Raw genomic sequence first — 23,328 nt, forward strand, 5'->3', positions numbered from 1 at the left:
CTGCCTGCTGGCTGGCTGAGGACTCCTCTACGCCCGCTGTCCCCACCCCCCTGATCCTCTCTGCTCCTGGCAGGACCCCAGTGCACCTCTGGCTCCAGGCCTGTGGGGCCCTACCTGTCTCCCCAGAGCTGAGCCGCCTGGGACTGGTGCAGAAGCCTGGCCAGGCTCAGCCTGGAGGATGTGGGGGGCTTGTCTGGGCCGCTCCAGGCAAGTGCGTCTTGAGGGAGCCCCGCCGGGGCAGGCCTTGGCCTGGCTGATCACACCACTCCTGAAGGGACAGAGCAATTCCCGTCCCCTGGACCAGCCCTGGCTGCGCTGCTGGCTCAGCCCACCAGACACAGTCACCTCCCAGCAGGGCCAGTGAGTGCAGCCGGGAGTGTGTGTGTTGGGGCAATAGGGAGTGAAGGTTCTGTGGGGGGTGCTGGGCAGTTGTGGTGGGGCTGTGGGCAGGGGTGGTGTTGTGCAGGGCGCTGTGCATTTCTGGGAAAGGTCTGGGGGGGCACTGGGCATAGTGGGTCTGGGGGGACCCTGGTCATAGGGAATCGTGGGGGGGGCGGGCGGGTGTTGGGCAGGGAGCTCTGTGGCATGGCATGGGCCCACTCCCCGAGGGGAAGGGGCATGCTGGCATCACAGGGCCACTGTGGGTCTGGCAACTGCCAGTTTGTAAATAGTGCCCTCCCGCTGGGCTGGGCGAAGCGGAGCGGGGCCGCCCCTACAATGCCCCTGGCTGGCCCCTCAGTCTGGGGACTGACCTCCCTGCGCCATGCTCCATTGCCTCCATGGGGGCCCACAAATATGTTTGATGCCAGGCCCACAAAAGGTTAATCCGGCCCTGACTTCCTTGAATCTTCCTTATGAATACTTTCTGTCTGATACAAGGCAAAGACAGTCTCTAGTTATGGTGAGAGATGTGTGGAAAGGGGTGAATTGTAGGGATGAATATATAATAGTTTTGTAGGAACAGTAGATGAAACTATTGAAAGGCTTCTATTGTAGATTTTGCCATATCTAAACTTGCATCCGTAAAATTTTATTTCTTCAGATCAAAAAAAAGTTTGTGAATGATACCAAGCTTGGAGGGGTTGCAAGTGCTTTGGAGGATAGGATTAAATGACTTCCTAGGAAGGAGTACTGCAGAAAAGGGTCTGGGGGGTCACAGTGGATCACAAGCTAAATATGAGTCAACAGTGTAACACTGTTGCAAAAAAAGAAAACATTCTGGGATGTATTAGCACAGGGCTTCTCAAACTGGGGGTTGGGACCCCTCAGGGGGTCGTCAGGTTATTACATGGGGGGGTCACGCGTTGTCAGCCTCCACCCAAAACTCCACTTTGCCTCCAACATTTATAATGGTGTTAAATATATTTAAAAGTGTTTTTAATTTATAAGGGGGGTCACACTCAGAGGCTTGCTATGTGAAAGGGGTCACCAATACAAATGTTTGAGAACCAATAATGAGCAGGAGTGTTGTAAACAAAGACAGAAGAAGTAATTATTGCACTCTACTCTGCACTGATTAGGCCTCACCTGGAGTATTGTGTCCAGTTCTGGGTGACACATTTCAGGAAAGATGTAGACAAATTGGAGAAAGTCTAGAGAAGAGCAACAAAAATGATTAAAGGTGTAGAAAACATGACCTATAAAGGACAATTGAAAAAATTGGGTTTGTTTAGTCTGGGGAAGAAAAGACTGATGGGGAACATAACGGTTTTCAAGTACATAAAAGGTTGCTTACCTGGAGGAGGGAGAAAAATCGTTCTTATTAATCTCTGAGAATAAGACAAGAAGCAATGGGCTTAAATTGCAGCAAGGGCAGTTGAGGTTGGACATTAGGAAAAACTTCCTGTCAGGGTAGTTAAGCCATGGAATAAATTGCTTAAGAAGGTTGTGGAATCTCCATTATTGGAGATTTTAAAGAGCAGGTTAGACAAACACCTGTCAGGGATGGTCTAGATCCCTGATTCTCAACCAGGGGTACATGTACCCCTGGGGGTACGCAGAGGTCTTCCATGGAGTACATCAGCTCATCTAGATATTTGCCTAGGCTACATAAAAATCACTAGCAAAGTCAGTTCAAACTAAAATTTCATACAGACCATGACTTGTTTATACTTTTCTATATACTATATCAGCAGTTCTCTGAAACTTGTGGGCAAGTTCATTTTAATGGGGTCACCAGTGTTAGACTCGCTGGTGCCCAGGGCAGAAAGCCAAAGCCTGAGACCGCCACCTGGGGCTGAAGCTGAAGCCCAAGTTTTTAAGTGAGGTGAAACTTGGGGTACACAAGACAAATCAGACTCCTGAGAGGGGTACAGTAGTCTGGAAAGGTTGAGAGCCACTGATCTAGATAATACTTAGTCCTGCCCTGAGTACAGGGGATTGGACTAGAAGATCGCTCAAAGTCCCTTCCAGTCCTACGATTCTAGGATTCTATGATCACATGGTCAGTATCTTTAACAAGAGGTTCCTTAGGATGCTGACAGTCTGGTTAGGCCCAATATCTGATCTGTGTGGTCTATATAGGGCACAGGACTGGGATTCAGGAGACCTCTCGTCTATTCCTGGGTCGTCCATAACTTTTTGTTTGATCCAGGCAAATCACTTAATTTCTGTGTTTTGGTTTCGCTATATGTAAAATAGGGATAACAGGTACTTTGAGATTCATGGACAAAAAGCGCTTACGTTAGTGCTTAATGCTTATATTACTTTTCAAACTTTTGCACTTCAGAAGAATCATTTGGATTCTAAATATCTATTTTTGCCTTGATCACGGAATTAAAAGAAAAAAGTTCCTACCAAAAAACAGGTTGCACATGAGCTCACGTGTTAACTTTAATAAATGCTATATTCTGTCAGCAGGTCTATGCCCCATTCTGTCATGGTTCTGATACACCAAAAAGGAAATAAATGTAGATTCATACAGATTTTGCACAATTAGCATCACAACAAGGAAAAATACAAGGTTTGCCAAATAGACAAGGATAAAACACTGTAGGTAAAGATACTTTTTGTTTTTAGGCTTTCAGGGGATTTTATCAGCTATGGACAGTCATAAATATTGTAACAAAATACATAACAGTGACACTTTCTAATATAAAAATTCTTAATAGTCAAATTGTTACATGATGAATTCTTAATCTAAGGGTCCCATTCCGTTGCCTTTGAAATCAAAAGGAATGTTGCTGTTGCTTCAGTGGGAACCAGATCTGGCTCCAATTGTGTATCTGAATAAACTTTAGTAAGATTGGGATATGTTGATGGAGGCCACATGGTGCTGCACAGGGTTTTGGACTCTCCGGAACAATTGGCACTCTTTCTTCATGAGCTAGATACACAACTGGCTTTGAGAAGAGTCCCAAGGAAACAGCAGTCATATGGTTTTACCATAATACAGTGCAGGATACTAAGCCTAAAATTCCAGTCCCAGTTTATATGAAGCATTCGCATTCTTGAAAACTGAGTTTGTCTTACAGGTATTATCGACAATAGCAAAAATTGTGGCAAAGTAATCTTCTTTCACTCACCACGTGCACGTAGTTATGTTTGTAGCCAATTGAGAGAATACTATTGCTGAGTGTTAAATCTTTGGGGGCTGGTCATCTATGTATTTTTACCTTGGAATAACAGCTTGTCAGCGTTTCTTTACAACCCTGTTGAGCAAGACGGCTCCCTTCCCCGGCCAGCTGCTAAATTCTGATAAGTTTTCCATATGGAAAGCACAAGATACGTATTATTCAGATTGGATGCCTTACTTTATAATAGAGGAAAGAGACCAAGTCTAGTCTCTACATGGAAGATGGTGAGCACCATCACGCAGTGTGGGGGGACCCAAGGCCCTGCACCCCCGGCTTCCTGCGATTCACCATGACTCTCAGCCAGCCAGTAAAGCAGAAGGTTTATTCAGACGACAGGAACACAGTCCAAGACAGGTCTTGCAGGCACAGACAACAGGACCCCCTCAGTTAGGTCCATCTTGGGGACCCAGGGGCATCACAGGCCCATTGGAGGGTGCAGAGCCCGGTCTGGGCTCCCTCCATTACCAGCCAACTCCTGAACCTCTCTCCAGCATCTCCTCCCCCAGCCTTTGTTCAGTTTCCCGGGCAAATGTGTCACCTGAACTCTAACCCCTTCCTGGGTTCTCATGTTACATGCTCAGGTATCCTCCCTCAAGGCCAGTTTCCCATCCCCCAGTGCAGACCATCCTAGCCACACTCCCCTGCCTTCCCAGGCCAACACTCCCCACTCAACATTCAAAGACCACATTAAGAACAGTCCCAGTTCGTCACAAGCACGATGACTCCCTCTAACATTCTGCATCTAAAATGGAATTCAAAATGGCAGCTGCTGTTCCTGCATCGGACTGGGAGACTCCTTCACATTTAAAGATGCATACACAGAAAACAGTATGACATCATCTTTCATATACCACAGATTTCTTAATTGATAAACAGGTTACACAAAGGGGCATGTTATGGATTAAGTCCCCATACTATGTGATGTGGCAGGGCCAGCCCACAGGAAATATTAGAAAATAATTGGAGAACCTGATAGTTTAGCCAGTATTCAGGCCAAACTCCGATTGAAGTCATTCCCTAAATAAAGCCTGCAGAATCTGGCTCACAGTGTTTCTCTGTAAGCAAGATGCTCTGTGAGTTACTTTCTCAGTGAGACCTGTGGAAAGTGGAAGAATGCAATTAAGGCACAGGATTGAGGGTTTCTGTTATTGATGCTGTTGCTGATTTGTGTGAGCTTGAGCAAATCACTTAAGCTATAGAAGTACAATGTATTATTACTATTAGAGTTGGGCTAAACATATTTTCTGTGAATGTTCATTTCAATAAAAAATTGAATTTTCTTTGTCTGTGTTTGCATTCCTTTGTGTTTGTATTTCCTGAATGTTCTAGCAACCAAATTTGTTAGTGGAATGTTTGTGGAAACAACTAATTGCCATGACATTGTGTAAAATATTAATGGAAGATGAATGAATTTTGAATTCAGAAACTTGAAACCTGATTTGAAGAGTTACATTCATCTGATTAGAGAACTGAGACGTTACCATGTTACTTGTCTAACTAACACAGCTCAAACTTTGAATATCAAATATTTGCAACTAACTGCTTGTAAACACCCTACTGACAGTTCTTGCACATGTAATTTGGAATAGTGGATTCATTACAGAAAATCTCATGTTGTTACCGACATAAGAGAGGAAATTCAATACTGGATTTGGTTAATCAATTCTTGCTCTTACACTGTACAGAGGCAGAGTTCTCAGCCCGCATAGCAGTGGGCAACAGGAGGTAAATTACACGTGGAAATGTTAATGTTATTTTTAGACTGGTCAGTTTTGGCACCTTTTAAAACATGACTATAGACTTTGGTGTTAAAAGAACTAACATGGCTGCCTTGTCATAATTCAGTCTATTAGCTATTAAACTGCACATTCAATTAAGATAATCTTATTTGCTATAAATAACTTGGCCTCCCCCTCCATATTTCCAATAGACTAACTGATGTTCTCCACTGTGGATCTGATAATGACTTCAATGAGTCTCTAGTGATTTAGTTGGTGGTGGTACTGCTTTGAGCAGGGGGTTGGACTGGATGACCTCCTGAGGTCTCTTCCAATCCTAATCTTCTATGATTCCATTGACTTCAGTGGGTTTTGGATCAGATGCTATCTGATGTGCTAACTAGCTAGGAATACAAAGTATGAAGAGTATAGATTTCTGACAGACCATCTGACATCAGTTTTGGATTTTAAACATGTTTCAGTAATGATGGCAGTGTTTGCAACATTAGATCTGGTGCCCCCTTTATCTTAAAGAAATCTGAAGGACTACATCTGAAATCCAACACCAACCAGATCATCCTTCCTTTTGACATGAAGTGTAGTTTCTAGAGAATGGCTTTCTTCACATTTGGTCTGTCTTCTTTTTTCCTTCTGTAGTTTGGGCCCTTTGGTCAGCAAAGTGAAAGAATATCAGGTAGAAACTATTGTGGACTCTCTGTGTACAAACATGTTATCAGACAAGGAACAACTTCGGGATATCTCCAGCATTGGTCTGAAAACAGTCATCTCAGAGCTGCCTCCAGCATCTACAGGTAAAATTCCTCCCTAAAATCTACTACAGCCTTTAGGAAGCAGAGTTCAGAACCTGAAGTTTTATGGGATTCCCTCTCCCCCTGCCCAGTGCTGTTAGTAATGGTGGGCCCAGGGCTACGGAATTACAATGTAATGAATAAAGAGTTGAAGATGGTAATAAAATTGATGATTAAAGATAGAACTTGAAACAAAACCCTAGATCTTATCACCCGCAAAATGGGGGTGCTTGAAATCTGAACCTTCATCTTCTAACGTTTGCAAATGACCCCTATCTGCATAATAGTCCGAAATCATAAACCCTGGATTCAAATGTTGCTTGGGGCCATCACTGAGAGAGACTAGACTAAAGTCTAGCAGGGCTGCTCACTGTCTGGTTCCCACAAATGGTGAATCTAATGTCTTCTGGATCTTAGCAGCACTGATACATTCACTGCCTCCATGTATAGTCTGTTTCACTGCCTGTGTCTTTTTACTATTGACAGCCTCTCCAGGCTGCCTCTTTTGCCCGGTTTCTACAGCAAAACAACATATTGAGCTGGGTTTCCAGTAAACACAATAGTAGTTCTTCAATAATATATCTCTTAAGTGCACAGAGATTTCTGCTGTCTCTTCAGCAGTTTCTGTGCTTTGATGCCATCTTTCATGCATCTGACAACTCCCCTCTCCCCACCTCCACCCCCCGCATAGCAGGAGCCAAGGCAGCATTACTATCTTTGACTTGGAGCTGGCAGTTGTATTCAATGGAATTATTTTTCATGCAGATAGCTTTCAAGCTCTGTTTACAAACTCTGCTAAATTTTAAATACTTGAGAGCCATCGTTTTAGAGACCTTTCATTGGTGTATGTCACATGAACTGAAATAGTCCTATTGTAGTAACTGGGAATAGATCACCTGAGCCTTCTTCCCAAGGGTTGGGCCTAGTACTCCATATGTGGGGACAGAAGAAGGAGGAGGGGAGACTTCATTGCTTGCTTCTTTCACTTCTGACCCCACTCCATGTGGACATTGGTGCTCGGGTGTTGGATTGGGGTGGGGAGGTGATTGGGATTGGAAAAAGTGGACCAGGTCTGCCTGCAGCACGTTCCTCTCGATGCAGAAGTTAATGATGTTCCTAGCAGCATTTACTTCTGTTCTGGGCCTGCACCCACCTCAGGGAGGTCATGGTATTGCCTGGGCAGAGGAACCAATGGGAACATTGCTTTTCAGGCAGCCATGTTACTAGGAAATGGAGGAGCCCAGGCATCACCAGGGAGAAGCAGCCTTCTCCAACATCCCAGTCTCTTTCCTCCCTTCCCCACAAGGGTAGCATTAGTTGACAATTCCACTCCCTTTGCTTTCCTTTGGTGATTTTTGACTGGGAGAGACCATTATGGCCCATAGTAACTTAGTCACCTGCTGTGGACGAGTCCACATGTATGCTGCTGTGCATTATAACCTCTGAATATCAGAGAGGACAAAGTGGTTTTGAAAACAAAAAGTTGACCAAAGGTCATCTCTGTTCTTAGGTTCCACCATGACAGCCAATGTGTGCAAAAAAATCACGGCCCAGCTAACTGGAGCCATTGGGAAACAAGAGGATGTATCTGTGCAGTTAGAGGCTCTTGACATCCTGTCAGATATGTTGAGCAGGTATGAAAGGATTTCCTCCAAGCAGCTGTGTATGGCGGGGGCTGCACAGTGTGTTTGTTTGTGATTTTTGTGCTACTTTGAGGACTAAAACATTAAAGGATTGGGATTGGTGCCAGTTGGGAAGTGTCTGGGCAGGTCTGATTACCTAGCTGAGCTAAGAGAATGTGTGTATGTCTCTTTCTACACTTGGAAGGATACTGGTAGCATTGCAGGATCATAAGGAACTTCTGGGGAGGTAGGAAGGGACGGGCAGAAAGAAGGAAAAATATATTTTGGCACGTATGACCTGGTCTCACACACTTTTTTTGGCTAGCAGTTTCTTTTATTACATAACGCAAACATAACTCAGAATGACAGCACAGTGGATAAACTTGTCAGCTGCAGTCAGAATTTTATCACCAAAATAACAGGGCCATGCAAAGGTATGTTGTCAAAATCAAACTCTTGTTTCAGGGACAGGGGGAAAATGGTCACTCCCTGTCTTAGCCAGAGCAACTTTAGATTTAATCTAGAACACACTGTTTTTGCTAGAAATGTGCTTGTCCTCATTTATGTAGCTTTCTTTTTTTGCATTTCAGTTATACCAGCTAAGAGAGCCTTCATGCTGAAGATCTAATTCCTTTTGTGTGTTGCCTCTGTCATTGCAGGTTAGGGGGGATGCTTTACACTTTTCATTCCTCTATCCTGAACTGCCTCCTTCCTCAGCTCACAAGCCCCAGATTGGCTGTGCGTAAGAGAGCCATCATTGCTCTAGGCTATCTGGTTTTGACTTGCAATGGGAATATCTTCTCAGAACTCATGGAGCACCTGCTAGCTGAACTGAAGAGGAATGAGTCTACTTCTACCACAAGAACGTACATTCAGTGTATTGCGGGTATCAGCAGGCAGGCTGGGCACCGCACAGGTAGGCCCAGTAGCTTGGAATGATATCTACAAAGACATACGCACACATGTTTTAAAGCTGCTCCTTTTTAGTTATAAAAAGAAAGATACTTATTTGGTTTTAATAATAATAATAATAATATATGGAGATATCCTATCTCCTAGAACTGGAAGGGATCCCAAAGGATCATTGAGTCCAGCCCCCTGCCTTCACTAGCAGGACCAAGTACTGATTTTGCCCCAGATCCCTAAGTGGCCCCCTCAAAGACTGATCTCACAACCCTGGGTTTAGCAGGCCAATGCTCAAACCACTGAGCTATCCCTTCCCCCACCCTCTGGTATGCTAGTAGTTAGCACTCTGCAATTCTTTGCAGGGTTCCCGCTTCTGGTTCTCAGATCTCCACCCAGACCTAAGGGGAAGGCACACTGGATCTCAGTGCTTGGCTGTGCTTCTATAGGGTCTTTCATTTCAAGGTCTTGCAGTATTTCCAAAACACTAATTAATTAATCCTCACAGCGCCCCTTTTTGGAAGCTCAGCATTATTAACCTCATTTTACACGTGACGAAATGGAGGCACAGAGTATTCGAGTGACTTGCCAGAGACACTATCTGATCTGGGATTACACCCCCAGAGTTCCTCAGACCATTAGATCATCTCTGTCTCTCCATAACACCTTTGTATGAAAACAGGGTGGTTCTTCTGTTGAAATTGTTTGGCAGGCTGTTCACGATGCATAACCAGTGAGATCCAGGTACAGAATGCTCTGCCAGGCACTGGAACTGACTGGCTGGTAACTAGGCTCTCACTTTATCAGTCAGCTCAAGGGGGGAGCAATTTTCTTTGCTGTTTACTTTGTCTCTTTCAGGAGAATATCTGGAGAAGATCATCCCATTAGTTGTTCGGTACTGTAACGTGGAGGATGATGAGCTGAGGGAATATTGCTTTCAGGCCTTCGAGTCTTTTGTGAGAAGGTGTGTGCCCTCAAGAGTAATCTGTGCTTTATTTCTGTTTTATTGCCCTTCTCTGGGAAGTGCATGTGCAAAGTGGTCTGAGGACAAACTAAGCTGAGTGGAATATTTTCCTAAATGCATTATTGTGGGAGAGAAAGATACAATATCAGTCCAGGACAAAATCCATCCCTACAAAGTTGGGCTATTCATCTAGCACCTTGAATGTACGAGGTATTTTACCAAATATGTGAGAGAATAGGTTCTTGACAAATGATATTTGTAAATGATATGGGTATCGTAAGTGGCTGTTTAATACCCACTCTGATTGAACTTCACTTACTGCAGGTTCTTGGAGGACATTTGAGTCCTTCAGGTGACTGGGAAGGAGTTGGCTCAGACTTTTGATGTCTGTAGAAGGGGTGGGAGATGGGAATGGTGCTCTTGAGAAGGGACTGCTGTGAAGCAGTCTTCATACACTAATTCTGATGAGATGGTTGGCCTTGAGGAGAAGTGTTAGAGAGGTGCCTAAGAGGGGGAGGGGGGACTGAACTTGTGGGGGGCATATATTTTTTTGTTTTAAAGGGAGAATCTCAGGTAGTGGAGAGTGAGAGTCTGAAGCTCACTTCTTGGAGTCTCACATGGGTACATGACCCTGCTTCATGCACTATGGTGAAAGGGAAATTTTACCATTGAATGCATTTCAGTAATATGTGTGTATAGTTGTGTGAAACACTTTGGGATCTTGTGGGATGAATTATGCTGATTAACTGGAAATAAGTAATTTTTATATCAATCTTAGGCTTTGTTTTTGTCTTGCTAGGTGTCCAAAGGAAATTGGCCCTCACATCCCTAGTGTGATGGGATTGTGCCTGAAGTACATAACTTATGACCCAAATTACAACTATGACAATGAGGAGGAGGAGGAAGAAGAGGAAATGATGGAAACTGAAAATGGGGAGGATGAAGAGCAAGGTACCTGCTTGTGAGGATGACTATGCTTAGCAGAACTGTTGACATAGTATCCAAGGGGTCCAGTTCTCCCCTCCCCACTCACATTATATGGCATTACTTCTTCCTCACGATGTCTGCATTGACCCAAACTAGTGCACAGCTGCTTAGTTCTGTCAGTGCTGTAATTATAATGATTTCCAAACCTGGGACTTTACTGTTGTGTCTTTCCTGATCCACGTGTCACAGGCATCTCTTTTCATGGAAGGATGGCATTTGCTAGAACTGACACCATAAACTAGCCTGGCAGAGAGCAAGACTGAAGAGATGCTGCCTCTGCTGTTGTCAGTGTATCCAGGTTCCTGGCACAGCATGCCCACAGTTCACCAGCCCTAGCACTGGTGTATCTCGATTAGCTGCTGCTCTGCCGCTGTGATTGCCCAAATTCAAAACAATCCCCCCAGAATGCCAGTGCTGGCTGTAGTCTGCTAAATGATGCTCAGACTTCCGTTTCCTGCATTTGAGTGAGGCTATTTTATATGCATACTACAAGCAGCAGGCATCAACTCTGTGTCTACACAGCAGCTGGGAGGGTACTTCCCAGCGTGGATCGACAGACAGTGCTACCTCTGCTTGTGTGCTGCAAATAGCAGTGTGACAGTGGTGGCATAGGCAGCAGCTCAGACTGGCCGCCTGAGTACATGCCCAGGAGGTCAGGTGGGATTGTATTCGGGTGGCCAGCCTCAGCCACCACTTACATTGCCGCAGCCACACTGCAATTTTTCGGTGCTAACTCAAGCAGAATAGTGCACATCTGTCTACCTGAGCTGGGAAGCATCCTCCCAGTTGCTTTGTAGACATTTCCTGGGGCTCTTGGACCCTCCCCTGATGGTTTTTTATATATCTGATGGAACTGGTGACTTTAATGCAGCTGCGTGTCTGTATTCCTGCCTGCAGGGATTGTTTAGTGCTAGCAGCTCTGTCATGTATGAAGAGGGGAGCTCCTAGTAGCCAATATACAGATTTTGAATACATCCTGCTGAGGCACGGCATACCAAACTCAGACCCAAACAGAGCAGTGTAAAATAGTGAAACTAAATATAATCCAAAAAATGAAAAAGGCCTTGCTACCTTCGGGCTGACCTTAGTTACAACTGACACCGCCTCTGATCCAGGTCTTTTTCAGTAGCTTCTTTTTAAAGGAGTGGGGTGAGGGATAGATTGAGGTGGGCGTATGGAGAGAACAAGTTTTACGCTCTAGGCCCAGGTCGCATCAGTTGTGCACGTAATACATTTCAGGTATTGAATGAGTTCGACAATGTGCCAGTTCTGTCGCTGCACAGGGTGTCATGACTCAGAGTAGGAGCTAGAATAATTCAAATGGAAAGTAAGGCACAAATGTTTAACGGTGAGGGGAGTTAACCATTGGAACAGCATCCGAAGGGATGTGATACCTTTTCAATTCAGATGCCTTTCTAAAAGAGATTCTCCTGCTCAGCCACAAGTCATGGGGTAAAATGCAGAAATTGCGAAGTTCTGTGACCTGTATTATGCATCATAATGGATTGGCCTAATGGTCACTTCTGGCCTTAAAATAAATGGAACTCGGGACCTTATCCCCCCTTCAAAACACAAGCCCTTACAACGTGAGCTAAAGTGGACTCTCCAGTAGCTGTAGTTAACATTAGTGAGACCTTCAGGCACTAGAGGTCCATGGTATCCAATACATAGTGAATCAGTCAGACATTTTATTCACCACAGGGCAGCGGTGACACATACAAGCCACTATAATGCACTGGGTTCTGATGACTGACTGTGGAAATTTTCCAGAATAACCCAAATCTGATTTTTCCCAGAAACATGTTAATTATTGGCATCTGTTTATCTTGTGTTCACTTTTGAATTCAATAGGAGGAGAAATGACATGCGAGAGGGAAAGTCGGGGGCATGTGGTGATTCTCTACTTGTGTTTCTCTTGTAATGTGGTGTGTTTTTTCCCCACTCACTGTTTCCAGAGAGTGACGATGAGTACAGTGATGACGATGACATTAGCTGGAAAGTTCGCAGGTCTGCGGCTAAGTGCCTGGAAGCCATTGTCGGTACCCGCCATGACCTCCTTCAGGATTTCTACAAGACTCTATCCCCGGTTTTGATTGGCAGATTCAAGGAAAGAGAGGAGAATGTCAAAGCCGACATCTTCTGTGCTTATATCTCTTTGCTGAAGCAAACGCAGCCTATACAGAGCTGGCTACATGCTTCAGATGCAGGAGGCAAGGAAGAGATACCCCTCACCATGCTTCAGAACCAGGTGAGTGAGAAAGTGGTAGGCCAGATTAAGTTGAACAGGAGTGAAAAGAACTGGAAGACGTGTCCTCAACAAATGTGTGCAATAGCTCTGCCAGGGAACATGGCTATCAGACAGGGCCGCCCAGAGAGGGGGGCAAGTGGGGCAATTTGCCCTGGGCCCCGCAGGGTCCCCCATGAGAGTTATTCAGGGCCCCTGGAGCGGGGTCCTTCACTCACTCCGGGGCCTCCGGAAAACTCTCGTGGGACCCAGGCCCCCGGAGCTTCTTCCACTCTGGGTCTTGGGCGGCAATTCGGCGGCGGAGGGTCCTTCCACCCCGGGACCCGCCGCCAAAGCGCTGGGTCTTCGGTGGCAATTCGGCAGCAGGGGCCCCCCGCCGCCGAAGACCCTAGGCCCCCTGAATCCTCTGGGCGGCCCTGCTATCAGAAGGATCTTGTCTCTTAGTAAGAGTAGTATAAGGAAGATGGAAAGCTTTTCCGCCCCTGCTTGTTTGAGTCTTGGATTTATAGCCACATTTCAGAAGATCTGTTGTTTTCAGGTCCTGTGTCCACTCCAGATTTTCAGTAAGGTTGTAAAATTGTTGATGTCACATAGTCTGTGTCTACACACGGAACGGTTAATGTGTTTTCCAGCCATGTGGAGGTACTCTACCACAGGCAGAACTGTAACACAATTTTCAAGCTGTAACTGAGTTCTGGTATGGTGGTCTTGTTGTGTAGATGGAATGGCCTAACTGTGTGTCTGCATAACAGGGTTAGCCAGTCCTCTTATCTCTCACGTCACTGTGTGGGAGAACATCCCAAAGTGCATTATGCCATGTGAAAATATTGACAATCCTCTGTTCATTGTGCCAAAAACAGAGCCAGAATGGGATATCTGCCCAGGTTTACCCAGAATGGGCTCATATTGTGCAGGATGGTAGGAGGGGACAGGCTCATCGGGTTGCGCCAGGAAAAATACATCTGTGTTTAATGTGTCAAATCACGCACACAAGCTGTAACCATGTACATGTCACATCCTGGTTATACCTAATGTATCCCAGTTCTGTCTGTAGCATCTACTGTAGGATACAGTTGAAATCATGCTAGTAGCTGGGCTACACTGGGTGTTGAATTCGGTTCAAGCACTGTTCCAGCTAAACTAGTTTAAGACACTGTCTGGCCAGTGCCAACAGGGTGAGACTTTTTAAAACAATTGAGTTATCTGGAATTGTACTTAAGCGTGGATGAAAGATCCATTTTACAACAGGGCTGTGTCTACATTAACTATTTTTGAGAAATCTCCCTCTAGTGCAGCTCCCCAGGTGACAGTAAGAATGGGAGTGCAAGTGGAGCTGGTGCAATGATTCAGAGCAGGTCTAGAAAACATTGTGATCAAAATGCCAAAGCCTCATCAAGAGTAGTTTCCCAGTAAAAAAAACTGGAGTAGATGAGGTCTTGGAGGAAGGGGCAAATCCCGGTGTAACCAGATTTTTAGACCAAACAAAAAACTCAATGTGCTGAAACCATTTTTAACTGTCTGCATGGTTCTACAGTTTGGCTCTGGCCACCCAACCCAGAATTATAGCACCTTTGAACCCCATGATGTCAGCTTTTTAACAGTTGTTAAACCTGGTTAATTCCATAGCGTAGATAGGACCACAATGTTTAAATGCTAGCATGCTCAGTGACAGTTTCCTTGACCATTGTAGACAGGGACCTTTCCCTCATGTGATCCGTGCTAGGAAAGCTATCTAATTGACCTACCTTCCCCACTCCCACCCTATGATTCTCAGAAAAATATCAATCCATGCCGGACAGGGAAGCCATGCTAAGAACTATTGTACCAACAGCCATTTCGACTGTGTTTCAGCAGGATGGTTAACACTAAGCTAATCATAGTGTGGCCCTCCCTTAGTGATCACCATGACTGTTGGTAGCTTACAGGAGGAAAATGTGCTGGAAGAATGTTGTTAACTCTTGAAATGTGTACTTTTAAAATTAGCCAGAGCTGTAGCATGGCGGCATGTTTATAATTGTTTTGACTCCTGTAGCAGCAACAATAAACCAAAAGAGTGTTCTGAAGTGAACCCAGGGCCACTGAGTGGGATAATCTGTGTCAGGCATACTTGCAACCGGCTGCGAAGGGGTTTGCAGACACTAGGGTACCACCTCGGTCATTGTGTAAAATCCATCGGCTTTTGTAGCAATTGCTCCAGTTAAGCAGACGTGTCAATGTTCAGGAACCCGTTGAATAAATTACTGCACAAACATATCAGATTTAGGCCATCAGAAGTCAGATAAATTTCAGATGCAATGTATAGGTGTGGCAGAGCATTAATGCTGTATCAGGCTCTGATCATTACAGGAGCCATTAGCTAGTGTTTCATAATATCTTTGTATGCTTGTGTTCTTGTAACTCTGCAGGGTACACACTTCACAGTTAATTGAACTAAATAAAAGTTAGAAGCCATGGCTTTTTTTTTTACCAATTTTGTAAATTCTGAAATACGCTAACGGGGTACTGTCAACATACTTTAGCAATGTAGGAATGACCAGACCAGACCAGGGCTCCATCTAGCCAGTATCTTGTCTCCGATAGTGGCCAGTCCCAGGTGCTTCAGAGGAAGATGAAAGAAATACTGTAGTCAGTTATTATGGAATAAGGTGCTCATGAGAAAACATCTTGCTAGCCCACATCAGTTAGCGGTTGTCTTTTACCCTGAAGCAGAAGGATTTATATCCTTTCCAAAATGTAGTTTTCTGCCCATTTAAAGTAACTGATGTAAATAAATTCAATATTTAAAAAAGAAAATATCCGTGTGGCTAATAATTTATACCTCGTCCTGTAATTGGTTCTGTGTGGATGGGCTTTGCTGGAGCTCTGCAGAGGTCCACTTGTTCAGATCTAATTGCAGGATCAGGTCCTTAAATTTCTTTCAGGATTAATATTTAACTTCTAGCCTACTCTTCACCTTTGTTCAACTCAGATAGTTGAAACTTGACTAGTCAGTTTCACTTCCGTCTCCTCGTTAGAGACGCATCCAAGCATCTAAGCAATGCTGCTGTGTTTTGAGGTTGTGGCAACTAGAGGAGAAGCTTTGCCTTAAAATATTTTCATAGAATTCAAAAGAAAAAACTTAAAATATATGAATAGAAGAGTTTAAATTGCCACCCCTTCATTCCACACTCCCTCTCTCTCTCTCTCACTCAGTCCCTAATTTACTGTCCAGAGTCTCCCTTTAATAAACCATTGAACGTATTCATTTTTGATCGCTCTCTCTTCTCACACTGAATTATTAATGTGTGTAGCTAAGCAGGGTAAACTGCTGTGCTAGCATAGCTCTGTATCGAAAAGGCCTTGGTTACCTATGAGGCTTTTTTTTTTTTTCCTTTTCGTCTTGCTTTCTAAAACTGCAGGTTCCAAACATAATCAAGGCCTTGCACAAGCAGCTCAAAGAGAAAAGCATCAAATCGAGGCAAGGGTGCTTCAGTCTCCTTACGGAACTGGCCAATGTTCTTCCTGGCTGCCTGGCAGATCACATCTCTGCGTTAATGCCTGGTAAAACTGGTTTGTTGGCTGGGAGATGGTAGGGAGCGGTTGTCTCCGTGCTATAAGGTTTCTAAATGACGTGTGTTTCTCTTTCCTGCCTTTTAAAAAATGTCTGGATGTTTATAAACACTAAAAAAGTACAAGGTCTCCTCCTGCTGCCACTGAAGTCAATTGACTTTGAGCTCAGGATTGGGGCCATAGCAGTGACATTTTCTTTCTCTTTTAATCTCATGGAACATTTTAAAAATGTTTATTGGGGGAGGGTTTTATTTGCAGGCCCACAAGTTTTTCACCCAACTTTCCCTCCCTGTAAATTAGTGAAGGGTGCACATCGAAGAATGTTGAAATACTCCTAACATTGAGGTCCTACCAAGACCTTGGGCTTGTCCTTACTGTAAATGTTTAGGGAAACTGCCTTTTCAATACCCCCTGGCCCTGATCATCCCATGACCTTCAATTCCTGTATGTTTACACAAGACAACAGAAAATATGAACAATAAATTGCGTTGGGGGTGGTAAATGGGACTCTTGGAAATACTTTACTGATGGCTCATCTGAAAAACAATTTTCAGACTAAATCATAGAAGTTAGATATGGAAAAGACCCATTAGTGCATCCAGTCTATCTCTCTGCCAATGCAGGATTATTCTCTAAAGTACATTTTGTCTAACATTTTTGGCCAGTCTAATTTTGCAAAGCCCAAGCAGTTGAGTTTCCACTCCTTTCTTTGAGATTTCCACAGCTCGACATGTCTCACTGGTAGGAGTTCCTGATGTTCAGCTAGATTTTCCCTTTTCTTAATTTAATCTTATTACTTCTAGTTATAACCCTGTGTACCACACTAACTGGATAGCTATAAAACCACCTGTCAGTATTTGTAGGGTGATCTGGGGAGGAATTATTTAAAGTGCTTGTAAAATACTTTTGTAGTTCTCCAGTGCAGCCATGTGGACTGGCTATATTCTGACTTGCCACTTAGCTGAAAGCATAAACAGCTACTGAGAGAATGCATGTGTATCAAATTATGTCTACATTAGGAGCTTTTGCCAGCAGAGCTCTGTTGGTCAGGGGTGTGATGAGGTATAATCCCTTACTGACATACTTATGCTTCTACCTGTATAGATTGTTTTTCGTGTCGGGGGTGGCTTTACTATACTGGTACAAAGCAAAGCTTTGTTGGTATAACTGTGTCCACAATAGTAGTGCTTTGTCAATATAGTATATTGGGATTCCTGTATTGGTGAAGCACTCCTAGTGTAGATATGGTTTCAATGGGGTGGAGCAAAGGAAACTGTTTGGATTTGTATCCAACTATTTTAGAATTTGTTTTTTAGTCTTCGTGAAATCATTTGAAGAAATAAGATAATATATGTTAATATCTCGCCTGAACAGGTATTATTTTCTCCTTGGCTGATAAATCCAGCTCCTCCAACATGAGGATTGATACACTGTCTTTCCTCCATGTTCTTCTCTGCAACCACCAGCCAGAAGTATTTCATCCCCATATTAAGGCACTGCTACCTCCAGTTGTGACCTGTATTGGAGACCCCTTTTATAAGATCACGTCCGAAGCTTTGCTGGTCACTCAGCAGCTTGTGAAAGTTATTCGGCCCTTGGACAAATCTTGTGCATTTGATGCCAAGCCCTATGTGAAAGACCTTTTTTCTGGTACTCTAAAGAGACTGAAAGCTGCTGATATTGATCAGGAGGTGAAAGAACGGGCTATCTCTTGCATGGGACAGATCGTCTGCAATCTTGGAGACCATTTAAGTGGTGATCTCCCGCCAACCTTGAAGATTTTTCTAGAAAGGCTCAAAAATGAAATAACCAGACTAACAACAGTCAAAGCATTAACCTTAATTGCTAGTTCTCCACTGAAGATAGACTTAAGACCTATACTAGGGGAAGGATTCCCCATTCTAGCTTCCTTCTTGAGAAAGAATCAACGTGCCTTGAAACTGAGTACTCTGACAGCTCTGGACATATTAATTAAGAACTACAGCGATAGCCTCAAGCCTGCCATGGTTGAGTCTGTGCTGACAGAGCTTCCTGCTTTAATTAGTGAGAATGATTTGCATGTTTCTCAGGTGGCTATCGTGTTCCTTACTACCTTAGCTAAGGTTTATCCATCTGCCTTATCCAAGATAAGTGGTTCAGTTCTTTCTGAACTCTTTCAGCTTGTCCACTCCCCTTTGCTACAAGGAGGAGCACTGAATGCCATCATAGACTTCTTTCAAGCTTTGGTTATAACGAAGACAGCCAACATGGGTTATGCAGAGCTGATGAAACAGCTAACAAGCCCCATATATGCAAGTCCTGGTGGGGCGTCTGTGACTTTACATAAACAAGCCTATTATTCTGTTGCAAAGTGTGTGGCAGCCCTTTCATCAGCATGTCCAAAAGAAGCCACCAGGGTCGCGAGCCAGTTTATTCAAGATGTGAAGAACCCCAAGTCCAGTGCTGCTGTTAAAATGCTAGCCTTCCTTTCGCTGGCAGAGATGGGTCGCACCATGAACCTAAGTGCTCAGAAGGAGCTCAAAACAGTAATACTGGAAGCATTTGCTTCTCCCAGCGAAGAGGTGAAATCAGCAGCTTCCTATGCTCTGGGGAACATCAGTGCTGGAAATCTTAAGGAATATCTTCCCTTTATGCTGAAAGAAATTGGAAGCCAGCCCAAGAGACAATACTTGCTACTCCATTCTCTAAAAGAAGTCATCAGCTCCTCCCCAGCAGATGGCCTCAAACCTTATGTGGAAGATATTTGGGCTCTGCTTTTCAACCATTGCGAGTGCACAGAGGAGGGGACACGAAATGTGGTTGCCGAATGCTTGGGGAAACTGGCCCTAGTGAATCCATCCCAGCTGCTGCCCAGGCTGAAAAAGCAGCTGTCATCAGGTAATGGGAAGGACGAGGATAAGAATGGTAAAAGGCCTAGGGAAATGTTTTTGTTCGCTGTGTAAACATCTTGTAGAGTCCTATCTTTTAGTATCTTAATGTAGTACAGCTGTAGTTGGAGGGAGCAAAGCCAGGCTGGAGAGAAGATCAGCGAAAGATTAATCAAAAGAAGTGTCTTTGAAGGAGTGTAGAGTTGTGTGGTGCATGGTATTAACAAGGATGTTACAAGAATAGGGGGCTGCGTGACAAGAGATTGTGTTGGAGGCAAGATTTGGACATGTGATCTGATCCAGTATGGCATTCTCTATTCCTTTATTACATTTCCCCTGAGCAGCATGTTTTCTAATCCAAACTATGTAAAGAGTAGGGCTGTCAAGCGATTAACAAAATTAATCGTGCAATTAAACAATAATAGAGTACCATTTATTTAAGTAGTTTTGGATATTTTCTACATATTCAAATATATTGATTTCACTTACAACACAGAGTACAAAGTGTACAGTGCTCACTTTATATTTATTTTTTATTTCAAATATTTGCATTGTAAAAAAAACCAGAAGTACTGTAATATTTTTCAGTTCACCTAATACAAGTACTGTAGTGCAATTGCTTTATCATGAAAGTTGAACTTACAAATGAAGAATCATGTACAAAAAAAACCTGTTTTATTTTTGAATGAAATGTAAAACTTTAGAGCCAACAAGTTCACTCAGTACTACTTCTTGTTCAGCCAATCGCTCAGCCAAACAAGTTTGTTAACATTTGCAGGAGATAATGCTGCCTGCTTCTTGTTTATAATATCACCTGAAAGAGAGAACAGGCATTCGCATGGCACTGTTGTAGCCGGCGTTGCAAGATATTTATGTGATTCATATGTCCCTTCATGCTTCAATCACCATTCCAGAGGACATGCTTCCATGCTGATAATGGGTTCTGCTAGATAACCATCCAAAGCAGTGCGGACTGACGCATGTTCATTCTCATCATCTGAGTCAGATGCCACCAGCAGAAGTTTGATTTTCTTTTTTGGTGGTTCGGGTTCTGTAGTTTCCGCATCGGAATGTTGCTCTTTTAAAGCTTCTGAAAGCATGCTCCACACCTCATTCCTCTGAAGGCACTTCAGATTCTTAAACCTTGGGTCGAGTGCTGTAGCTATCTTTAGAAATCTCACATTGGTACCTTCTTTGCGTTTTTGTCAAATCTGCAGTGAAAGTGTTCTTAAAACGAACAACATGTTGGGTCATCACCGAGACTGCTATAACATGAAATATATGGCAGAATGCGGGTAAAACAGAGCAGGAGACATACAATTCTTCCCCAAGGTGTTCAGTCACAATTTAATTAATGAATTATTTTTTTAATGAGCATCATCAGCATGGAAGCATGTCCTCTGTAATGGCGGCCGAAGCATGAAGGGGCATATGAATGTTTAGCATATCTGGCAATGTAAATACCTTGCCATGCCAGTTATAAAAGTGTCATGCGAACGCCTGTTCTCACTTTCAGGTGACATTGTAAATAAGAAGAGGGCAGCATTATTGCCCGCAAATGTAAACAAACTTGTTTGTTTTAGCGACTGGCTGAACAAGAAGTAGGACTGAGTGGACTTGTAGGCTCTAAAGCTTTACATTGTTTTGTTTTTGAGTGCAGTTATGTAACAAAAAAATCTACACTTGTAAGTTGCACTTTCACAATGAAGAGATTGCACTACAGTACTTGTTTGAGGTGAATTGAAAAAATACAATTTCTTTGCCATTTTTACAGTGCAAATATTTGTAATAAAAAATAACAATATAAAGTGAGCATTGTCTACTCTGTGTTCTATTGTAATTGAAATCAATATATTTGAAAATGTAGAAAACCATCCAAAAAGATTTAATAATTTCAATTGGTATTCTATTGTTTAACAGTATGATTAAAACTACGATTAATCATGACTAATTTTTTTAATGCGATTAATTGTTTTGAGTTAATCGCGTGAGTTAACTGCGATTAATAGACAGCCCTAGTAAAGAGCATACTGTGTAAATGTACACACATTTTTCTATGTTCCCTCTTTGTTGCAGGTTCCCCGCATGCACGAAGTACTGTAGTAACTGCAATCAAATTCACAATTTCAGATCAGCCACAGCCTATTGACTTACTTCTTAAAGGTTGCATAGGTGAGTTTCAATTCATATCGAAATCTTGTGAGCTCTGCACATGAGGTCTGGTACACTATCAATGGCCCTACTACTGCCCTATTTGTATTGCAAGTAAGATATTTTTCAAATTGATTTGAGACTAATTTAACCCCAGAGAAATGTAGATGAAAAAGATCTAGAGTCCCATGCTGCGGTTGCAGAGTGAGTGTTAGTATATGTTCTGGTCTTCCTCCTTCAGGTATGTGTGTCACTCATGAATGGAAACCATGAATTTAGTGGAGAATGAAACCCCTGTGATTCTGGCTTCACAGACAAGTGTCTTGTAAAATATTTCTTAGGTTGGACACCCATGTCTCTGCATCTGAGAGCTATCAAAGAGAAACTGCAAAAACTCTGCTTCAGAGACATCTAGGCTGAGCATCGAAAAGAAACTTCCTCTACAAAAACTAAGGCTTCCACTTGGACTCTCAGATGAAGTCACTGGTGGCTAGCATCACGTTGGTATTTCTATACCCCTGATGTAGCCTGTTGCCTCAAATAGTTTAAATCCTATCCCAGAAAAAGGAAGGGAAAATAGATCTAAATGCATCACTATGTATAAGCTTTGCTTCTAGAATTATTTTTAATAATTGTGTATAAGATTTCTTCATATCCTGGCTCCTTCAAATATCATATGTTACTCTGAGGATCAGCAGTAGATAAATCTTGAAGAAATACTAAAACATTGCATTTAATGCTGTCAAACAAATGTTATGTTATTGTCCTGCAGGTGACTTCTTAAAGACTCTTCAGGATCCTGACTTGAATGTTCGACGTGTTGCTTTAGCCATGTTTAATTCTGCTGCTCACAATAAGCCTTCTTTAATCCGAGACATGCTAAACACTGTCCTACCCCACTTATACAATGAAACGAAGATCAGAAGGGAATTGATACGGGAGGTACGTAGACTAGTGCTGCTGCTTCATGAGTTCTGTATGTCAATGTCTTGGTCAACATGGAATTGACAGGAATATGCTATGATGCTCTCATGAGCAAATAGTTGGGTGGAACCCTTGGGGCTCAGGTAGGTGGGAGAAGAACATCTAGTAGGCATTAAGTTGGTAGCCCAGATGTGGCAGTAGGGAGCCTTCCTCACTGATAGTGATCAGGTGTATCATTCTTTCCTTTTAAGGTAGAAATGGGACCGTTCAAGCACACAGTGGATGATGGCCTTGATGTGAGGAAAGCTGCCTTTGAATGCATGTACTCACTGTTGGAAAGCTGCCTTGACCGACTGGACATCTATGAATACTTGAACCACGTGGAGGATGGACTTAAGGATCATTATGACATTAGGGTAACATCCTCTCCTTATCTGTTCAAGAGTAGTGGAAGTAACTGGTTTTGATCTTATTTACTATACTGAAGGCCAGGGCTCAGATTGCACCGATGTGTGATGGTTCAGTGCCTGGCGCCCTTTTCATGCTGCTCTTGTTCTCTAGTATTTAGCCTTCCTCTTATTTTAAAAAAAGGTTACTAGCTGTTACAGTTGCTGCGCTGGCCTTGAAAACATAACCCATATGCAACTGATGTACTGATGTCTGCATCAGTTTGCAAAACCTGAAACAATGGCTCTGAAAACTGCGACATGCCACAGTCAAGGAAGAAGGCCATATTGGTTTAAAAATCTGATCTGGTTTAGAGGGGAAGTGAAAGCAGTTATGAAATGGAAGAAAAAGGAATTTGATAGTAATGCATATAAATCAGAAGCTAGGAATTGTAGAAAATGTATAAGGGAAGCAAAGGGACAGGAGAAATCTATTGCCAGCAGAGTTAAGGACAGTAAGAGAGCGTATTTTAAGTATATGAGGAACAAAAATAATTCTGACAATAGTACTGGTCCATTACTAGATGGAAATGATAGTTAATAATAATGCAGAAAAGGCAGAAGCGTT

General features: G+C 43.2%; 1 protein-coding gene across 1 annotated transcript in view; it reads left to right on the forward strand.

The window, feature by feature from the left end:
- Window positions 1–23,328, forward strand: part of LOC128840001 (cullin-associated NEDD8-dissociated protein 1-like) — a 32,813-nt gene that overhangs the window by 4,256 nt on the left and 5,229 nt on the right. The window contains exons 3-13 of the mRNA XM_054033419.1: window positions 5,951–6,105; window positions 7,613–7,736; window positions 8,384–8,640; window positions 9,486–9,591; window positions 10,391–10,542; window positions 12,534–12,826; window positions 16,222–16,363; window positions 17,747–19,249; window positions 21,316–21,411; window positions 22,163–22,332; window positions 22,566–22,730. Of these exons, the coding sequence (XP_053889394.1) occupies window positions 5,951–6,105; window positions 7,613–7,736; window positions 8,384–8,640; window positions 9,486–9,591; window positions 10,391–10,542; window positions 12,534–12,826; window positions 16,222–16,363; window positions 17,747–19,249; window positions 21,316–21,411; window positions 22,163–22,332; window positions 22,566–22,730 (3,163 nt within the window). The remainder of the gene's footprint in view (window positions 1–5,950; window positions 6,106–7,612; window positions 7,737–8,383; window positions 8,641–9,485; window positions 9,592–10,390; window positions 10,543–12,533; window positions 12,827–16,221; window positions 16,364–17,746; window positions 19,250–21,315; window positions 21,412–22,162; window positions 22,333–22,565; window positions 22,731–23,328) is intronic.

Source organism: Malaclemys terrapin, chromosome 7 (genome assembly GCF_027887155.1).
Source record: "Malaclemys terrapin pileata isolate rMalTer1 chromosome 7, rMalTer1.hap1, whole genome shotgun sequence".
Taxonomy (NCBI): domain Eukaryota; kingdom Metazoa; phylum Chordata; order Testudines; family Emydidae; genus Malaclemys; species Malaclemys terrapin.